General features: G+C 46.6%; 1 protein-coding gene across 3 annotated transcripts in view; it reads right to left on the bottom strand.

Moving 5' to 3' along the window:
- PLEKHA1 (pleckstrin homology domain containing A1) overlaps positions 1-19527 on the bottom strand; it is a 41370-nt gene extending 21843 nt beyond the window's left edge. For all 3 annotated transcript variants that reach the window (XM_066600880.1, XM_066600879.1, XM_066600878.1), the window contains exons 1-2: positions 19389-19527; positions 240-400 (exon numbers count right to left, since the gene is read on the bottom strand). In XM_066600880.1, the coding sequence (XP_066456977.1) occupies positions 240-380 (141 nt within the window). In that variant the 5' untranslated portion in view covers positions 381-400; positions 19389-19527. The remainder of the gene's footprint in view (positions 1-239; positions 401-19388) is intronic.
- Positions 19528-20902: the final 1375 nt, after the last annotated feature.

The raw sequence follows: 20902 nt of genomic DNA, 5'->3' as shown, positions 1-20902 counted from the left end.
TAAAAACGAAGCATATTACACAGAAAAGTCATAAAAAGCTTCAGAAAAATGGGAAATTATACACAGAAAACCACAACGGTCTTAACATATAGTTGATGCTGACGAGTAGTTAATGAGTAATGAGCTCTAATGTGGTGAGGATGTGACTGGGGCGGACATGTCAAGGCTAATGTAAAGCTGCCATGTAATAAATCACATAGTCTGCCCTATAAACAGAGCTCACCGAGTACACAGCTCACCTGCGGATTGTCCATGTACCATAGCAGACTGTTCTGGCTGGTGTCCAAGATGAAATATCTCCGAAGAAACTTGCCGCTGTTTTCATGTTCCTCAATATCCAGGAAGCCACAGATGCGATTCTGGCGATCCACGTAAGGCATGTCTGGATTGGAACATTACCCTGTGGAAGAGGGGGCACAGCAATGGTTAAGTCATTTATATTGTAACACGTGGGCATAATAAAATACATCGGCCACACTGATTAATACAATGGAGAACCAATGGATAAAAAGTTATTCGACTCCCTGGGAAGACCGACTACAAGTTATACCTTAAAGAAGCTGAAAGCAACTCTAACTGGATGAGTTTTCTGTTTGTCGCCCGCCAAGCAACTATTAGCACCATGAAGTCTGTATGGAACCCCTATGGTCAAAGTGACAGCTGTGCTTTTCAGGGACCCCATACCCAGCTTCATAGAACCCCTGGTTGGAAGAGACAGGCAGAGGTTCCATGACGCTACAAAGTATCACAGGTGGATACATGTCATGTCCATAGACAGCTTGAAGAGTTGCAACCATGTCTTCTTTTAAATTGTGTAGTCAGAAAGTTTCCCAAGTTTGATGTGAAGGGTATAATGGAGTAGTCGTCCGCTCAGACCGAATTCCAGGCAGGAAGTACCGTGACTGAGCAAACAGACCGATCGTAGTTACAACCGGCGCAAATATTTACAGAGCCGATAAGCTTTGAAGACTTTTCTATATAAGCCTTGTGATGTGAAATAGGCTTTTATACAAGAGAACAAGAAGTATTATAGAGGTGATACCTTTATTGGCTAATGAGAGAACGGAGATCTGCAAGCCTTTACAAGACATTGGACATTTTTCTTCACTTGCATGCTTTTGGGGCTCACAATCATTTTTGTGTTCCGCAGCTTCTACTTATGGCTGTATGGACACCGCAGTCTATAAGGCCTCATGTCCACGGCTAAAATAACATTTAAAATCCGGAGCGTTTCTCCTGCACGCGTGATCCGCTCCCTATAGGGATGCATTGGACACCCGCAGGTAATTAAATACCTGCGAATGTCATTTTCCCTTGAGGATTGCGTGTGCGGGAAAACACCTGCACAATGCTCCATTTTAGTGCGGGTCTCCCGCAGGCTGCTATTGAAGCCTATGGAAGCCGTCCGGATCCGCGGCACACCTGCAGTTGAATTTCTGCTCTCCGGCACGGGAGCGCATGAGACCAGGAGTTAAAAAAAAGAAAATTGGAGTGAACGCTGCCGGCGTGCCGAGCACATCCGCCTGGCCGAAGAAAGAAGATCCGGCCGCGACGGAGGGAAGATCCGCAGCGTCCGGACAGGTGAGTAATTCTTCTTTTTAGGCCTCATGTCCGGGGGAAAGGAGGGACCCGCTGCGGGATTCTGCATGAAGAATCCGCGGCGGGCCTGATTTTCCCCGTGGATATGAGGCCTAAGTCCTATTACATGGGCTGATAGATCGTTCAGATTCTCACGACCCAGGGAGAAGCTGAGTGATTATCGTTGGGAATGCATGCAGAGACCGACTGGATGAGAGCTGTTCCGCTTCTGCATGCTGAAAACTGAACGACTAACCGATCAGTGTAAACGGCAGTCGTTCAGCACAGAAGGGCTGCCTGCTTACAGCAAATGGAGGCGGGTAGAGGGAGAGCACTGGCCAGCCACCCTGCCTCCATGCCGGCCGCACTCCGAGTGATGCTAGCGATACTCGCCCCCATGTACCAGCACAGCAGCGAGCATCACTGGGACAAGTGTCTGCATTGTTTGCCCGACAGTTCATCCCGTGTGAAAGGGTTCTTAAGACTCACTTACACACAACGATTAGATCACTCAAAATTTGTTCAAACGGGCGAAAGGGAGCGATAATTTTTACATGTAAACACATGGCCATCGTGCACTATTCGTTAGCTTGTCGTTTATCGCCAAGTTTCAGCCTGCATAAAAATGGTACCTAGTTTGTTTGCTCCTGCTTGGTTTAACCCCTTCCCGCTCCAAGGCGTAAGTTTACGTCCTGGGAGCGGGGTCCTTCCTGCAACAGGGTGTAAACTTATGTCCTGGGGATAGCGCGGGATCGTGTCCTGGGGATAGCGCGGGATCGTGTCCTGGGGATAGCGCGGGATCGTGTCCTGGGGATAGCGCGGGATCGTGTCCTGGGGATAGCGCGGGATCGTGTCCTGGGGATAGCGCGCAGCGGGAGTTGGCTGTCAGTCACAAAATGCAAATTTTTAAGCATTTTGCCTCACTAAAAACGCAATAAAAGTGATCAAAAAAGCCGTATGTACCCCAAAATGGTACTAATAAAAACTACAGCTTGTCTCACAAAAAAATAAGCCCTCAGAGCTCTGTACATCAAAAAATAAAAGAGCTACAGGACTTTGAATGCAGCAATTTAGAAAAAAAAAAAAAAATTTATTAATTTTGGTATCGTTGTAATCGTATCGACCCGCAGAAAAAAATGGATTGTCTTATTTATGCTGCATGAGCAACACTGTAAAAAAAATTTAAAAAAAAATCTATAGCAGAATTGATGTTTTCTCTGTTATAAAAAAAAAAAAGTTTTAGAATATAGTCTATGTACCCAAAAGTGGCACCGATAAAAACTACAGTTCGCCACGCAAAAATCAAGCTCTTATTTGGCCGCGTCAACGGAAAAATAAAAATCATGACTTTTGATAAATGAAGAAAATCCACCAAAAATCCTTGCGTCCTTAAGCGCAAAATAGACCATGTCATTAAGGGGTTAAATGTCATTTGTTCAGTCTTTTGAAAAGACTGAACAACTTGAGGGGAGGGGCGATTGTTTGCCTTGCAAAACACAGCAAGTACTTGTTTACTCATGCTGGGAGAATAAAATGGCTCATCTTCACACCAATTAAAAACCTGCCAGCAAGACTTTCCCCTCACAAACACACATGCGCCTGAGCAGACTACATATACAGGGTTTACTTAGCTAACCAAAATGACAGAAAGAGGTTTTTAAAGGCTCAGAATTTCTATGCAAATAAGTTAATTGATTCAGTCGTTCACACTATTATCATCGTACATAAATGGGGCTTTAGTTTTTTCTTGCACATGCTTAGCAGCTAAATCATGAGCACAAAGAAACTTTGCTGAGTTTGTAAATTACATTCTAAGGCCGGCTGCACAGGGGCATATTTGCACTGCAGCATCTGGAGCAGGCGACTGCCTCTGGACTTCGCAGCAAATACCACCCACAGCATGCCATTCCGTGCAGACGGCTTCCATTAAAGTTAATGGAAGTCGTCCAAACTGCGGCCCTTCCGCAATTGACATTGCAGAAAGGTCACAGATTCCGCGTCACCACTAGGCAACGACATTTTTGTAATTAAAGTCTATTGTAAAAATGTCATTCCAAAATACATGCACTTAAAGGGGTTGTCTCACGCCGAAACGTTTTTTTTTTTTTATTCAATAGGCCCCCCGTTCGGCGCGAGACAAACCCAAGGGATGGGTTAAAAAAAAAAAAAAAAAAAAAGGTTCTTACCCGAATCCCCGCGCTGCGGCGACTTCTTTCTTCCTTTACCAAGATGGCCGCTGGGATCTTCACCCACGATGTACCGCGGGTCTTCTTCCATGGTGCACCGTGGGCTCTGTGCGGTCCATTGCCGATTCCAGCCTCCTGATTGGCTGGAATCGGCACACGTGACGGGGCGGAGCTACGAGGACCAGCTCTCCGGCACGAGCGGCCCCATTCACCAGGGAGAAGACCGGACTGCGCAAGCGTGTCTAAAAACGCCAGTAGACAGCGAATTTAGACGGATCCATGGCGACAGGGACGCTAGCAACAGAGCAGGTAAGTGAATAACTTCTATATGGCTCATAATTAATGCACGATGTATATTACAAAGTGCATTAATATGGCCATACAGAAGTGCTGAACCCCACTTGATTTCACGAGACAACCCCTTTAAGTGAACAACAGAAAAAAAGAAAAGTCCACCAAAAAGGAGTCTCTAGCCTTTAAGAAGGACTGAGAAAAAAAAAATTGCTGGGAATTGAGAAGAGCTTCCCAGTACTTACCACAAACACTGAATGTAACCCCTTGGATTTATGGCTAATTACACGGACACGTCACATCCATCAGCCTGAGACCAGACGTAAAAGTCACCCGATAGCTGTCCCACCAACTATCACTCCTGCGCTCTGAGGGGGCTTTTACACGACCATGAAAAATGTGCGAATATGAACCCTCTTCTTGCCCCATGTGGGGAAAAAAAAAAAAATCGCGCCATGTCCTATCTTTGGGCGTTCCCTCGGAATGCATTGGCCGTTGTTTTCAATGGGACAGGAAAGCACAGTGTGTGATGTGCACGTGTGGCTGAAAGCCGTACCAGGGGATCACAAGAAACCCCACATCCACCAATGCGTCGCACGAGTACAACGTCGGGCTGAGTTTCACGGCCCGATATCACGCTCACCCGTGTGTAGGAAGCCTAATACAGGAGTGATAGTCGCTCAGAGAATGGAGGCAGACCCACGGGACTCCAACAAGTGAGCGATTATCGCTCAGCGTGAAGTCGTCAGCTGCTTGTACCCAGGATGACCGTCACCCGAATTCACTGCTCCAACTATTTGATCAATAGTCCGCTCCATGTAAAAAGTACCTTCAGTCCCCACCTTTCCCACTACCATCCTTCACACACAGCTTTATATCAATGAAGTATAGGAATTGTCTTGATGTAACATCGGTTAAAGGTCGTGCATTTCTCTTGATTTATCATCCGCCATCATCACCTGATGAAGGGGTCTTTGCTCTCCAAAAGCGTGCAAGTATTTTTCTGGTTAGCCAATAAGAAGGTACCCACTCTAGAATACATAGATTTTTCTGGCTAATATGGCACCACTCACTCTTTGCTGAACATAAAGACTTAGCATCGGTAAAACGTGGTGTTAAAGGAGTTTCAAGAGACTATCATATGGATTATCAGATTGGTAGGTTATCAGCTCCACTGATTAGCGGATTCAAGAAGCTGTAAGCACCAAGTCCTTTTGTTTGTCAGGCATGCGTCATTAAAGGCCCATTTACATGCAAACGATTGAAAGATTGAGAGTTTTAGCAATCATTTTGCATAAAGTGTTAATGGACACTAATGTCCATTAACACTTTATCAAATTCATTTGTGTGTAAGAGGGCCTCTGGGATCGGTTTGCAGAGTCGAGCATTTGGTCTGAGCTCTGCACACAGCTCCTTTATTCTCGGACGGACTGTCGGCAGAATACACTGTAATCTCCGACTGCCGTGGAGAACACAGCGTGCGATCCCTGTTATCTTCTCTCTGGCTGAACGATGGATTTAAACAAGTAACTAGTAGCATTCACACACAACGATGATCGCTCAGATGCCATCGTTTGAATGAATTTTGAGCGATCATCGTTGCATGTAAACGGGCCTTAAGTTTACACAATCACTCATTTTTATGACAAGCTCTAAACAAAATTATGGAAGACGAGGCGAATCTGACACATGGCCAACAGTTCATAGAAGTCAGCTGAAGGAAAGTCCAATTAAAAAACAAGAAGAAAATTCAGTCATTTGGGAGTATCATCACATGACCTAAGAGGCCAAATGCTCTGCTGCAGAACTATAGTCAATGGAGACCATGAAAAAGAGCAAAAGTTGAAATGTATTTATATCACAAACTGTGTAAAACCACACGGCGCGGCTGACATAAGCCCGGGTTATATCCTCCCTTCCTGAGCCACAACCCTCAACACCTGCTGGACAGCATGATGGATAGTAATTCAGTATTCTGAAGAGAACAATCGCCCATTTTCCAAGTCTTCCCGCTGCCACTTCCTGCACTAGACAGATTCTCCCTCCTCGGACCACTAACACGTCCCGAGTACGGGATGTTTGGCTAGGCCTACACAGCAAAGTACGGAGTAGTGTCATAGGAGGAGGCGTACTAACAAGGAGCCAATAACCAAGTGTGAACCTTCTGGCACCAGAACGGGGCGAGTGCCGCCCCCATTTGTGCGCTCCGTCAGGATCTACAAAGCAGAAGTCTCCGTAATTCTGCTCCACTGATGTAATATTTCTACCTTTCATTATATAGCACATACATATTCCATAGCGCTGTACACAGATAGCCATCACTTACATTGGGTTCTGTCCCCATGGGGGCTTACAGTCTACATTCATCTAATAGTATGTTTTTGGTGCATGGGGGAAAACCAGAGTACCCGGAGGAAACCCATGCAAATATGGGAAGAACATACAAGCTCTATACTATGTTGTCTATACTATTGAAAATTTGTCCATTCTCTGGTGCGAATTGTTCAAGAAAGTGGTATTGTGCGATTTGAACCGTATTTATGATGTTTGACAGTTTTTTCATTGTGCCCCCCCCCAAAAAAAGAAGGCATAGCCTGACACTGTACGCAAAGAAAAAAGAAACTAAAGAAAATTGTACCAAATTTTGGTGCAAAATCTGAAACTAAGGCAACTACAGTGTTTCCCCGAAGATAAGACACTGTCTTATATTTATTTTTGCCACAAAAGAGGCACAGTGGCCGGCGGCATCCGAGTCCCTCGCGCTGGTCTCCGGCACTGCGGCAGTCTGCCGTGTCCTCAGCATTGACGCAGCACTCTTTGTTGATGGGGCTTTGAATACCCCACCTCCAGCGAGCAAGTGCTGTGATTGGATCACGAGCGCCGCTGGCCCAGCCAGTCAGAGCGGGCACTCGATGAACCAATCACAGCCATTCGGTGATGTCATTCACTGAATGGCTGTGAGTGATCGAATGCCGACTCTGTTTGGCTGATCCAGCGGCACTTGTGATCCAATCATAGCATTTGCTTGTTGGAGGCGGAGCACTCAAAGCACAGTCTCCAAAAAGAGCGCTGTGTCAACGCAGAGGACACGGCAGTCTGCTGCAGCTCCGGGGTCCAGCGCGAGGGACTTGGACACCGCCGGCTAGGTAAGGATTGCTGGGTATTTTCTCATGTAGGTTTAGCTAGGGCTTATTTTCGGGGAAACGCGGTAGTAGGAATCTATAATGCTCAGAGTTTGGCTCAGGAGACCTGTGGTCAGGCTTGGATGTTTGTCTGTCATCGGTCTAATCTGGGTGAGTATTCTGCTTTTGGGAAGCCGCGCCTCGTCCTAGACTAACCCTATAACAAAGATGGTCGCCTATAAACATTAAAAATCGCTCCCCCATCAGTGACACGTCCAGGTGGATACAACAGCTCGCAGTGACTCGGACTCTATGCTTAGTCTGTAGGCAGGGCCCAGGATAAAATTTTGTTAACGCTACATTTGATTATACCAAGCAAAGAAATTACGCAATAACACACAATTAAGCAATAAAATTCCTGCCATGCTTATAAACCATCCTAGGCAAACACAAACCCGGACACGGCCCGCTGTCTAATGCCTAGTAAATAGTCTTCTATTCCATGGCCTTAAGGTACCTTTACACGGAGCAACTCCTTCAGAAAAGTTGTTGGAGCGTATGAGCGACAGTCATTGGTTTGCCTTCACGCAGAGCGATGATTGGTCGTTAGCACTTGGCTCAGATATTGTTCATAGAGGGATCTCCATGCAAGTTTGTTCCCAAATCCGTGAAATATGAACAATTGTGACTTTACATCAGACGACTTTTAATCAATGAGAAATCACAAAGCAAACCGACACCTCGAAATACTGATCTACTTAGTTAGAATATTATACGGGATTTCATGCTGACATCCTTGATTCGGATATATAAATGTAAGATGGAAGGAGGAGGAGATCTGTGGTATTAGTGTATCTTGACGCCACCAGGAAGTCCTGGTAGAGACAAGAATGAGTTTCCGGAGACGCCCCCTGCACCTCGTTGGCTTAAAAAAAAAATTAAAGTGGGTTGGCTTCAGGTCCTGGCAGGCCATTATCACACTGCTGCCACGGCTCCCAGGCCCTTAACTGAGCTGCAAGCTGCTGTACTTTCCCTCCCCGCTGCTGTGCTCCCCTCTACTTCCAATATCTTGTAATTAAACATTGTGCTGCTGCTAAGGCGCTTTTACACGCAAAGATAATCTTTTAAATGACTGAAAGAATTAGCGATCTTTTTGCATAAAGTGGTAAAAGCCTTTAACAGTTTATCATCTTCATTTGCGTGTAAAAGAGCCTCCAGAAGCTGTTTGCAGAGCCCAGCGTGTGATTATTCATGCCGAAATCCAAGAGGTCCAGATAAGTAGCAGCAACCCGCACTTTTATCTGTCACTCTGGATTCTCATCGTCTAATGCACCAACCTGCCGCCGCGTTTACATGCATCACTTCAGCAGTACTGACTGTTCCCTACAACTTCCAGCAGGCATAGAGCTTGTCTACAGGCCAGCATCATAGCTCTGCCCCCAGCCGACAGGTCCTACAACAAGTTGGAAGCTATGGACGGGAGGAAATGACAAGTGCGGACAAGATGTCAGAGGAAGTAGAGATTTCTTTTTTTTTTTATTTCAGGCAGAGGGCTACCTGACAAAAATGAAAGTATCTAGACCGGGTACTGTGCTGCTATTACAGAAAGACTTATTGTGATGATGCGCCAGCAATGAGATGGGACAGGAGCCGAGTCAGCAGTATTACTGGTGTATGGTACCAGAAGAAGACAAAGATGTTTTGGTAGCATTTTACCAATAGTAAAATAAGATATTAGGGACTGCAAGTCCCTACTGGGGGGGGACAAAAAAAAAAAAGAGCGGACCTCGTGATGCTATATCAATAATCAGATCAGATAAATCCCCAAAAAGGCAGCCTGCATTGAGGGGTACCGGGACAAACAAGTATAACAACTTGTGAAGAAGGGTCATCTTATTGCTGCTGTACGGACAAAAAGGGGAAGCTATGACAAAAAAGAAGAACGCTTAAAAAAGGGGATTTCAAAAAGTTGCGCGTTGTAGTTCTTCTTCCCGCCCCGCGGTGTTACCCGAGTCCACATGGGAGCGTAGGGATGACTACACTGAACATTTACCATTCCTTAGCAATCAGAGTGGCCAAGTAGTATTGTGCAGGAGTCGGGATGAAGTCACAGCGCTCCCACACCCTGGTGTGTCATGGGAAGATGCTAATTAGTCCCTTCAGATGGAATGAGGAAAAACGGCTTAGAATTAAAAACTGTGGTTTATTATAGAGGACGACAGCTGGGAAGAGCTTTTAGTTTAACCACAATTAATGTATGCTTTAACACAACACATGTGGATGGCTTGGGAACTTTTGGATGGGTATTGGTATGGAAAACCCACCAGATGTCCTCAGCGCAGTGTGAATGTACCCACGGCCAGGCTGGGGAGGTATTACTATGGCTTTACATGCAGATTACATAACTGAAGGTCAGACCCACAGCCCTCCAGCAGGAGACGAACAGCCCGAAGGGGAAGATGTCCATTTTTGCATCATGGCCCAACATCTGAGAAGATTTTTTTTCTCACTACACTGCCTGTACGGGGTTAAAGATGTCATGTAAAAAGTCTGGATGGATTTACACTAGCATTTAGTCTTAATTTTGGCTTTTAGTCTCTCGGTTCCATTTTTGGAGCAGAAAGACGGAATTAAAGAAAAGAAAGAAAAAGGGGAACCGTTTTGACCCTCATTGATTTCAATGGGGTTTTTAAAAACAGAAAGCTTTCAATTTTTACAAACCTCATTGAAATCAATGGTGGCAGGAACGGATCTGTTTAAAGCCCTCTCTCCGCTCCAAAAAGTGAAGAAAGACGAAGTGGAGATTAAACTAATTCCACCCTTACAAAAACCTCTGCATTTATGAAGACCCCGTTTAACAACCTGTACAAAGGATAGGTAATACGTCTAGCACCAATCCTGTGGATAAGTGAAAAGCGTTATGGGAAAACCCCTTTAAAAAAGGGGATGTCCCAAGATGTAAACTTATCCCCAGGACCCCCAGCAATCCCATGAACAGAGGTTCGGAGCACCCGGTAATGAAGGCAGCGGCACGGGCACACTGCTGCTCCATGCACTTGGACTTGGCTATCTCTGATGGTCCTACTGAAATGAATGGAGTAGCAGTACACTTCATTGTAGGATGCTCTGGACCCCGTTTCTCAGGATCATTGAGAGAACCGACACCCCCACTAACCCGCAGGTTATTCCCTATCCTATAGACAGGGGATAACTTATTATCATGGGACAACCCCTTTAAAGAGAATATACCAAGATAGATTTACCTATCCACATGATGGGTGACAGAAGTATGATCAGCAGAGGGGTTCTCACCACTGAACCCCAACTTATCCCAAGACTGGGGGTCTCATGTCTATTTCATCTCCTCACTGTATCCCTGCTGGGGCCAGGTAGCCGGCTCAAGGTTGACTCAGCGGGTACTGTTGTACCTTGTTGACACCGAAAGTGGTGGACCTACCCCAGGGTTAGGCTTCTTGACAGCCAGGTCACACCCCACTTCCTGATTGGCTGTTAGCAGCGGGACCGGGGAGACTGACAGCAAGGGATGAAGAGCATCAGAGCAGCAGGGGAGAAGGCACAGCAGCAACTCCGGACAGTGACATGGGGAGTGAATGGAGTGGTGGTGGTGCATGTACGATGCTGCTCCATTTCAGTAGGGCTAATGAACACGACCATTCCATCTACTCTTCCCTGATCTGGTGCAGCAAGTCTACAATTGGGAAGGGAACCCTATTCTAAGGATTGGTAGGGTCTCAGTGGTATCACCTATCCTATGGATAAAGTGACAACTAACTTAGGATAACCGCTTTACAGATTTCTGGAGAGGTGTGTGCACCAAAAATTCAGTTCAATACAGTGTGTGAATACACCAATACCCAAGTAATGTGGATCAGGAACGCCATCTTTTCTCCTTAGGGAGAGCACATAGAAGGTGAGTGAGGAGACTTATAAGGCCATCCATGCTCCTCTGGGTAATATACAAATAAGGGAAATGGAACAATACCTCTGCAGAGCCACCTATCGGAAGGCAGCTTTCCTGCAAGTCAATGTTAGACTCTTTATACAAGCCTTGTAACAGTGACTGGGAATTGAAAGCCAAGCCAGAATCCTAGACAGACAGCTGTTTCGGGGTGTTTGCCCCTCATCAGTGTGCAGTAGGGTTCTGGCGAGAGGCTGTGATGTACGTCAGAAACATTACACATGCAGGAAATAAATGATAAAAGCTGAAAAAAACCCTCAATTTCCCCAACACTACTTCTTATAAAACTATAGTTTTGTTCACTCTCAACTTCCCCTTATTATATTGATATACATCTTCTAGAGACCGAACATTCACGCCTGCAGGATAAAGGCCCAATATACTGGGGGCCGAGCGAGCAGATGTAAAAGGGCCACAGTACCAAGAAAAGAACCAAAATCAATTAGTCTCTTTCTGCAGCTAAATGTGCAACAAACATTAGGGTCATTGTTCGGAGCGCAGGAAACAATGGCAGGACGCACAGAGTTCTCCCCTCATTCTCAGTCTTTCCTCCAGCACGGCTACATGTAATTACCCCTTGGAGACCAGGGCTTAAGACCGGCAGTCCACGCTGGAGGAACTGTGGGCGCAGCGAGGAACTGGATGGCTTTATGGAAAACAGGCACATACTCACTTCCCCTCATTCTCCAGCCATTCCATTGGGAACAAAGCCGGTCTTGACGAGCCCTATGAATATTCATAACATATAAAATCTAAGCTGAAAGAGATTGTAAAGCTTAAATCTTGATCCCGAGTACAGTACTGGAGAAAGGAGACAATGGTTCATTCATTACAGTCAGCGCCGGACGGCCGACATCTAAACTTTCCATTTTATACCATCATTTGGTTTCATTCAATTCCAAAAGTTCTGCTAGATTTTCATACAAGAGTCATTACTGGAATAAGATGTTAAAGGGGGCTTGACATTTCTCAGAACGCCTTACTGGAAGCAATTGGAAGTTATAACAGACCGTAATGGTTCTACCATGTGGGCATAGATGCTGCGGATTTTGTACTCTGGAATGGTGAGGGTCTCCAAGGGCAGACTGACTTCCCAGTATGTTTGACTTCCCCAATGTGTTGCCCGAATACATATACAGGAGCTGGAGTTAGGGGATGACTACAGCATATACTAAATCCTTTTTGGAACTGCAAATATTTGCTAGAAATTGGAATATAAAAAGTTTGCTGCCAATTCTGAAATTGTTGTACTGTCACTTTAAGACGTGGCAAACTACAATGGCACGGGCAGCTGTATATGTGGCTGATGCATGTATGAGAGTGCCTTAAAGGGGCTGCATGCGGCATTTATTAATATAGTCCCTTGTACCCTGCCCAAAACTATGTGAAAAATCAACACAAAGTGGCGCTGGAGCACCACTCTGGTACCATCGCATCCCCTGGTCTTCTGGCTTCCTCGTAAACCTGTCACAAGGGCTTCTAAGTCCTCGGTAGGTTTAATTGACGTCACTAATGGCATCCCTGTCAGGCCTCCGATTGGCTATAGCAGTCATTTTACCGACCTTGGAAAGATGGAAGGCTGAGTCAACCTTGAGCCGGCTACCTGAACCAAGCAGGGATTGAACCTGCAACCTTCAGGTCGTGAGCGAGAGCTTAGGAGTGTATTTTTGCTGTGTTAAGGCAGCAGGAGTCAGTTATGACTCGGTGCCTGCACCAGGGGACTTTACCTTTACCCAACGCTCCAAAAAGTGACATTGCTGTGGGCCATGTGTGTGCTGATCCAGTTGGCATTGGGGTTTGACCACTAAAGGGTGCCGAGCAATGGACCTGTGAGACAGACCAAGTTCTACCAGAAGAATTTGCTTGGGGACTATGGGAGAGCCAAGCCACCAAACTGATTTGTATACACCGCTGCCGCCAACCAGAGAACGCCAGTACTGCGGCGCCGCCAAGAAAAAACTTTTGCAGTAGTGATGTTAAAGTTACTTCAGTAACTAACTGTTCAAGCATCACTGTGGGCCTAGATGTCCGCACTAGATGTCACCCCTCTCTGCGAGGCATCACGGACGACTAATAGGATTTCATGAAGCTAAGAACGCTGACAGATGCTGTGAGAAGGCAAACGCTGCCGGTCTCTGAACCATTTGACCAGTCCGCCTCAGAATCTGACATACCGCGACGATCGCTGCGGTTCCTTCATTCTGCCGATTGGCGACGATCCTGGAGATCGAATCCCCAACGATACCATAAAGTAAAAACCCAATAAAAGTCATTTGTTCTTTTATTCTCCCCGAATTTGTAACAAGTGTCCCCAGTATGAGCTGCAGATAGGAGAACAGGGACAATATACAGAGAAGTGATGGCTTACACACCGACCATCGGGATGAAATAGGAGCCGAACCTCGATGGAGAAACAAGCGCTACAAAGCAGCGGCCACCTGTCTCTTCACGATGTAACACGTACGGTCACGCCCGACCCCGCCGCCACATACTGTACTCTGCATTTCCCCTATAGAAAGGTCTGCAATCATTGCCCTATACCTTGTGCCCACCTACAACCCTCCTTATGATCCACATAGAAGTTTCAGTTCCACTTTCCTCTACCTTCTGCTTTGTCAATAACTATTTTATAAGACACTCCATTTAAAGGGATTGTCCTACTACCGGACAACATTCCCCCTATACCAACTGTGCTAAAATAAAATCAGCTGTACTCTCCCGTCCTCCGCTGTGGTGATCCGGTATTGCAGCCCCACCATCTTTCCGGTGTTTGTTGATGAAAATAGTGGAACTGGATATCACATGACCACTGCAGCCAATCAGAGACTGCTGTATTACTGCTAACCTATCAACTACTAACCTATCCTGAAGGTAACCTCTTTAAAGGGGTATTCCAAAAATTGTCGAGAACTGGGCAAAAAAAAATAAGTTTGCTTTACCGGTTCAAGCACGGAGATCTTATCGGAGAGCTGAATGTACATCCCTCTATGTATATGGGCAACCTAAGAAAGTCAGCGGCCCCTACTTTAAATTGCTTTCCAGTCAACTAATTGCCGTCTACAATTATCTTTTATTTTGCACTCCCATTCTATTTATGACCTAAGATTCATCTGGTGATGTGACTTTACCAGTCACCTATGTCGCATATAAACCAACAAGTCAACTGGAGAAGATAAAGTAAGTTCTGAAGACCAAAAACAAACCTGATCACAAATGAGAAGGACAAGAAGACCATTAAAGGACTCTAAAGGTCCACTTAGACAATGATTATCGCTCAAAATCCGTATTTTCATCGATAATCGTTGTTTATAACTGCACTTACATCGTGCAGTTTTCGTTATCCCGTCGCTCATCGTCATCTTTCAGCATACTGAGATACAATGATGAGCCTCATCAGGGATTCACAGCGGGATACAGCTAATACTATTGTCTGAGCTGTATCCCATCCCTGATAACAGGCTGAGTATGAAGAACTGAGCGGTCCAGATGTGTTCTCCATACCCCACTCAGAGCGCACCGGCTGTATAACAGCCGAGCGCTCCATGCAGAGAACAGCTAGATGCACAAGACAAGTGGGGACACCCCGCTTGTCTTCTGCACCCTCCGCTCGGAGCGCTCTGCTGTATATCAGACGGGCACTCGCAGCGGGAAACAGCTGGATGCAGAAGACAAGCAGGGACACCCCACTTGTCTTCTGCATCATCCGCTCGCAGCGCAAGGTGATCACTCAACGTTTGAGCGATCATCTTGCGCTGTAAACGACACAACGATTATCGCTAAAAGACATCTTTTGAGAGATAATCGTTGTGTCTAAATGGGCCTATAATACCCTGGCTGGCTGCAGTCCCGGCTCGCTGTATCACTCCTCCTGTAGGTGCTGCTAACAAGTGGGTGTAAACCAGTTCTACGACATGAAAGCCGTCTATAAGCGAGCGCACTAGCTCACTGATCTTTGTGCATGCCCATTCATGACTTTTCTGCCTCCGCTAGCAAGGACTTCACAAAATAGCAAGCACAACTTCCACCATGGTAATGCCTAGGTGGTGAGCGGCCCATCTGTGTACAATACACTTGGCAGGTGACCCGAGTGTTCACGTCTTTTTGGTCTACCTGCCGGAAAATCTTAGCACTTGGATCCGTCTTTTATCGTCTGAAGGGTCACACTTATGTGTTTTTTTCCTCACGGTGAAATCTTGTTAAAAAGTTTTCAGAAGTTTCCCGGAGTGTCATCTTTACTGCCTTTGTGAAGATCCGCGCGAGTCACCACCACTGAAATTAAAAAGGCGTGATCTAGGACTCTGGGTATACTTGCATGAGTGTCTGTTCGTACGCATTTCATACGTATTTTTCACATGTGTAAAACACACAGTACACGGCAAACACGCATTTACATGCCTATTTGCTGCATATACTCCATCCCCATAGCTTATACTGCTGCGTAATACACGCCCATATAGGACAGCCCGCATTTTTTTGTTGTTTTTTCTTTAATTGCTCGTCTAAGGGCAGGCTCACACCAGCGTAATTTCATTGCGTATTGCACGCGCACATAATACGTGGCGAATTGAGTCAATGAAAATACATTCATTTTGAAAAAAGTGACACAATGAAAGTCTCGAAGATATTAGTATTACCTGCAGAAAAAAATACACCTGTGTGTGAGCTGTAAAAAAAGCAAGAGACCTTCAAAAAAAATTTTTTCAGCTTCATTTCAGTGATCAGTTGGGGTCTCGGCACCAGAATGCCCGCAAGACAAAAACACAGCTACTATTCTTAGGATAGGTCATCAATGCTCACCGTCTGTGCGGACAGAAACAGAAGATGGCAAAGGGTTGCCAGTAGGAGCTTGGCTAGCATTACCAACCCAGCTTGCAGCTCTGTCCGCACGGCCAGTGGGTGCGATGACAGCCAATCAGCAGAGGTCCCAAGAGGTGGACCCCTGGCAATAAACTACTATCTATCGTGAGGTTAGATCATCAGTATCTAAAGGGGTTGTACCACATTTGCAAGTGATCTCCTATCCGTAAAATAGTGAGGGTCTCACCATGAGACCACCACCAATCTCATGAATGGGACTCCTGTACCCCTCTTTCCCATCATTGCAGGGGCCCCGCAGTGACATCACTGTGAATAGAGCTGGCCAAGCATATGTGGTCAGCGCTCCTTTCATTTCAATGGGGCTGACGGAAATAGCTGAGCGGCACCGGCTCGGGTATCACTGCAGTTCCATTTATTATTTTTTAAGGAAGGCCCTAAAGGGGTCGTCCAGTTGTATCATCACCTATCCAAGAAATAAGCTATCAATAGTAGATCAGCAGGATTCTGCCACCCGAATCAACTGTTTGCCAGGTCTACAGAGCTGATTTATGCAGGAAGCAGACAGCTCCGTTCTCTCTGCAGTGGCCAAGCTTGGTATTACAAGCCATTCACTTAAATAGGAACTTTGCCTGTAATACCGAGCCTGGCCACTGCAGAGTAAAGAACTGTCTGCTTCCTGCAAAATCAGCTTAGTACATCAGTACACTGGCCCAGGAAACAGATTAACAGCAGGGGTCCATGGTGATAAGACTCCCGCTGATCTGCTATTGTTGACCCGTCATGAAGAGTGGCCATCAATAGTTTACAACTGGACAAACCAAGACAGTCGCACTGCTTCTCTGACTACCTCATGTACACTCTGTATTAGTATGTATCATGAGTCCAAGACTATGGTGGCACATCTGTGGCACACGTACCAGAGGGGGAACTTAGAGCCCTCTATTTGGGCATGCAGGCCATTGTCTGGTCACCATTAAAGCGATTACCAGCTGGGGTGCCGCGGCTCCCCGGCTGATAATCACTCAGCGGCACAGCTACAGGTGCACAAACTGATGTCAGTGTGGGCACCTGGGATCCTCCTTCACTGACCCGACCGCACCGCCTTGGTTCCGCAGGAGGAAAGGAGAAGTCCGGGTGCACACACTTCCACTTGCAGCAGCGCTTCGAAATCCAGGAGGCAGCAATAATATGGGTTTGAGGGGAGCGCTATTAGTACTGGGGCTGATTTAGGGGACACATACTGAGGCCAGTGTGTGTGTGTGTGTGTGTGGGGGGGGGGGGGGGGGGGGGGGGGGGGCACTATTGCTACTGAAACTACTCTGCACATGGCAGCATACTTCAATGAGCAATTAAAGGAAAAGGTTAAAAAGGAAAGGGTTAATAAGGCTTAAAATTGAATACTCACCTATCCCAGCGCTCCCTGTCCAGTGATGCAACTCCAATGCCCATTGCACAGAACTCAGAAGCAGCGGTGGGCGGTCAAATGCCATACACTGTGCATGTGCCCGCTCAGCCATCCACAGGCTTCAGCGGCCATAGAAGAAAAAACGCTGAAGGCTGAGAGAGGTTACATTAACAATGAATGACAGGTAACTGCCTGCCGCTGCTTCGGGGTTCCATACGGCAGCACTGGGCAGGGAGCCGCCGGGATAGGAGAGTATTCAATTTTAGTTCATTTTAGGCAGTTTAATTAAAAAAAATAAAAGGAATTTCTGGGACATAAAAAAAAAAAAAAAAAGAGAAAAAGTGATAAAGAGACGGCCATCATTCTATTGGATGCACGGATTCTTCTACACGGGGATGCTCTTCCTCATGGAGCTCAGCATCATCCCACAAGGGATATTACAGTCCCGGTACTGAGGGGTTTTCAGGTTTAGGCCAATAAAGTGCGATTACTGAATTATAAAAAGTTTTGCAACTTTCCATTAAACTTTATGCTTCAGTTCCTCACTGTAAGAGCTCTGCTTGCTTCTGTGAACACATATATCCCGTTTACATCCAGACGCTGAAAACCCGTAGAGAGTCCGCTACAAGTGTCCGACCAGGGGAATCCGCTACGAAGCGAACCCACGGGGCACCGGAGGATACATTCTGCATCACTGACGCATCAGGAGAGACTTGTGCTGCCGGGTTCATCTGACACTCTGGTCACAATAGTTTTCCTGCTGCCAGAACGAAACAGAACGAAGCGCCGGACACGGCCCATGACAGAATAAAGGTTCCCGCCGGACCCCGTTGACTATAATGGGATCCATCTGGCTTACATCCTGCCCTCCGGTATTTTCTCGGACATAATAGTGCGCCTCTGACACCCGTGACTGAGACCTTACAAGTGAGAAGTAAAGGATTTGCGCACATGTAGCAGAGGGGCGCAACATTGACTTCAACAGAAGCCGTCCGTGCGGGAACCGCAGTAAAATGGAGCATCCTGCGACTTTTCATCCGCGAGCGGTAAACCGCAATTGGTCTCCACCCACGTGCATAAAAGATCATTTTTCCATAGTGTGCTATGGAGGGTTATTGCTGCGGAACCTGGAGCGGAGCGCCTGCTCGGGATTCCACAGCCAGAATCCGCCCGTGGGAATTCCCTGCGCCGTCACTTAGTGATGACACAGTATCCGAAGTCCCGCGGTAAAATATAGCATGCTGCGATTTTACTTCCACTTGTGGAATCCACAATTCGTACCAATGTCAAGGAAAATCCGAAACGGCATACCTTTCAATCCCTGCATACTACCACGGATCATCTGCGCGGATGGCGATCACGGAATCCATAATTACTATTCGGTCACAAAAGACCGGTCTAAGATAATGGCACACAATACACGCCTTGTCCATTCACTGACAGCAAGCAGTGACCTTTAAAACTGCAAATGGGTTCAGAAAAAAACAGCACCGAACTCCCATTAACTTCGAGGGCAGTTACAGAAATGGCGTACGGCTGCCATTGATTTCACTTGTTTTTCTCTCAGTCTCCTGGCAGTACATAAACACGTTCCGTTTTTGTTTTTTTTTTAACACGCTCCCATACTTTCATGTACAAACCAGAACGGGGCATACTGCGATTTTTTTTTTTTGCAGACCCGCTGCGTAAAAAAAAAAAAAAAAAAAGACAAAACGCACGCCAAAGTCTTATTATGTAGTTGCGGGGCTTTTCGTTATACAATTAGTTACGGTAAACTGCAAAACCGGCAGCAGCGCAAAAGTGTTAACACAGATACAGCAAGGTGGTCATTGCAGCCCCACAGACACAGGTAGTCAGGAGTTCTGCGCTGCCTCTATACCACTCTAGCTCGCTCTTCTGCACTGTGTCTCACCTGCAGCGGACTACAACTCCCAGCATTCCTGCGAGTTGTAGTCACGTGACAGGTTGCAGAGCGCCCGGCTGTACCCCCTCCGCTCCCGGCTTCTCACCTGTACAGAGCCGTCTCATAGCTGTGCGGCCGGAGGTTCCCGGGCGGCGGCGGCACTCGGACTGCTTGCACTACTAGTGAACTCCGGACATCACTCTCAGCCGCTCCCTCCTTGCGCCTTCCAAGCCTCGCACTGACACTTTAAAGATGGCCGCTGCTGACAAGCCGCCGACCAATCAGAAGCTAAAGAATGCGTGACGTCGACGGCGTCTCCACGCCCCCTCGCCTCTCCCGTACAGAGCTGGGCATGACGTCACCAGCAGACGTCACACCTCTCCTGATAGGGTCCATTTATAGGAAGTGACGTGATAATTGTGTCCAGCCATCTAGGGCTGCAGCTGATGATATAATACAGAGGCTTTATCGTTACATTTTACCTCAGGGTTCCTTCACACTAGTTGTTTTACTACTTTTTTCGGTATTTTTAAACATGTATTCAAAAAAAGTAATAATTTTTCATAGGCTTTTACATAATTATCATTTTTTTCCCCCATTTTGTGCCATTTTTAACATGCATTTTATAGCGATGTGGCTTTCTGAGGCCCTACTTATAGCACCGAGGCCGTATGTGCACAAGCAGGTTTCACACGCCAAGTTCTGTCCGATAGCGATGTGGGCGGAACTAGCACGTAAAAATAGCGCATTTATTTCAATGCGTTTATTTACATGGAAGAAGGTTCTCTGACCAATACTCCTAGATAGAGACGCCGCTGCAGCGCCTATTTTTGGCCAATTCTGTCCAAGAATCGCCCATTGGCTCCTATGGGAAGAAAAAAAAAAGTCGCCTCACATTCAAATGTAAATGCGAGTTTCTTGCGATTTTTCTACTTACTATTTAAACAACAAGCGATTTTGATGCGCATAAAAATCAAATCTGCCGCAGTACCGTGCTTTTTTTTCTTCCAAACACGCAATGCAATCGCGCAAAAGGGTACAAGCACCATACGGATATCACAATCACCTATGATAGGCCTCATGTCCACGGCACGCATGGGAATCCCGCACAGAATCCGCCTGAGGCCGGCAACCCTGCGTACCTGTCCGTGTCTTCTTTCTTCTGTACCGCGGATGTGTGCGGACGTACGAGCCGCCATGATGGCGCACATGCGCTGTACAGATTTTTTTTTTTTAACCCGTGGAATCTGCGTCCGTCCGCAATGTCAATCGCGGATGGGTTGCGGGTCAGATGGCTTCTGTTGACTGCGATTTTTCACCTGCGAGAAACCACAATTGTTTTCCGCTCGTGTGCATGAAGAATCGTTTTTCCATACCATGGAGGGTTATTGCTGCGGAATCCGCAGGCGGGGGTTGTACCAGAATTTCAAGAACAGGTTTGCCCTGTCCTCCTTATTGCACTGAGACTGAGCGAAGCGCGCCTTTCATTTTTAGTGGGGCTACTGAGATACCCAAGAGGCACCCACTCGGGTAGTCATGTCAGCTCCATTGAAATGAATAGAGCGCTGACTGCGCAGCAAGCGACTTCATTCAGAGTGACGTGACTGCGGGGGGAAGAAG

Source organism: Eleutherodactylus coqui, chromosome 4, assembly GCF_035609145.1.
Source record: "Eleutherodactylus coqui strain aEleCoq1 chromosome 4, aEleCoq1.hap1, whole genome shotgun sequence".
NCBI lineage: Eukaryota > Metazoa > Chordata > Amphibia > Anura > Eleutherodactylidae > Eleutherodactylus > Eleutherodactylus coqui.
The sequence above is the reverse complement of the archived record's forward strand: the minus strand, read 5'-3'. Positions and strand labels throughout refer to the sequence as shown.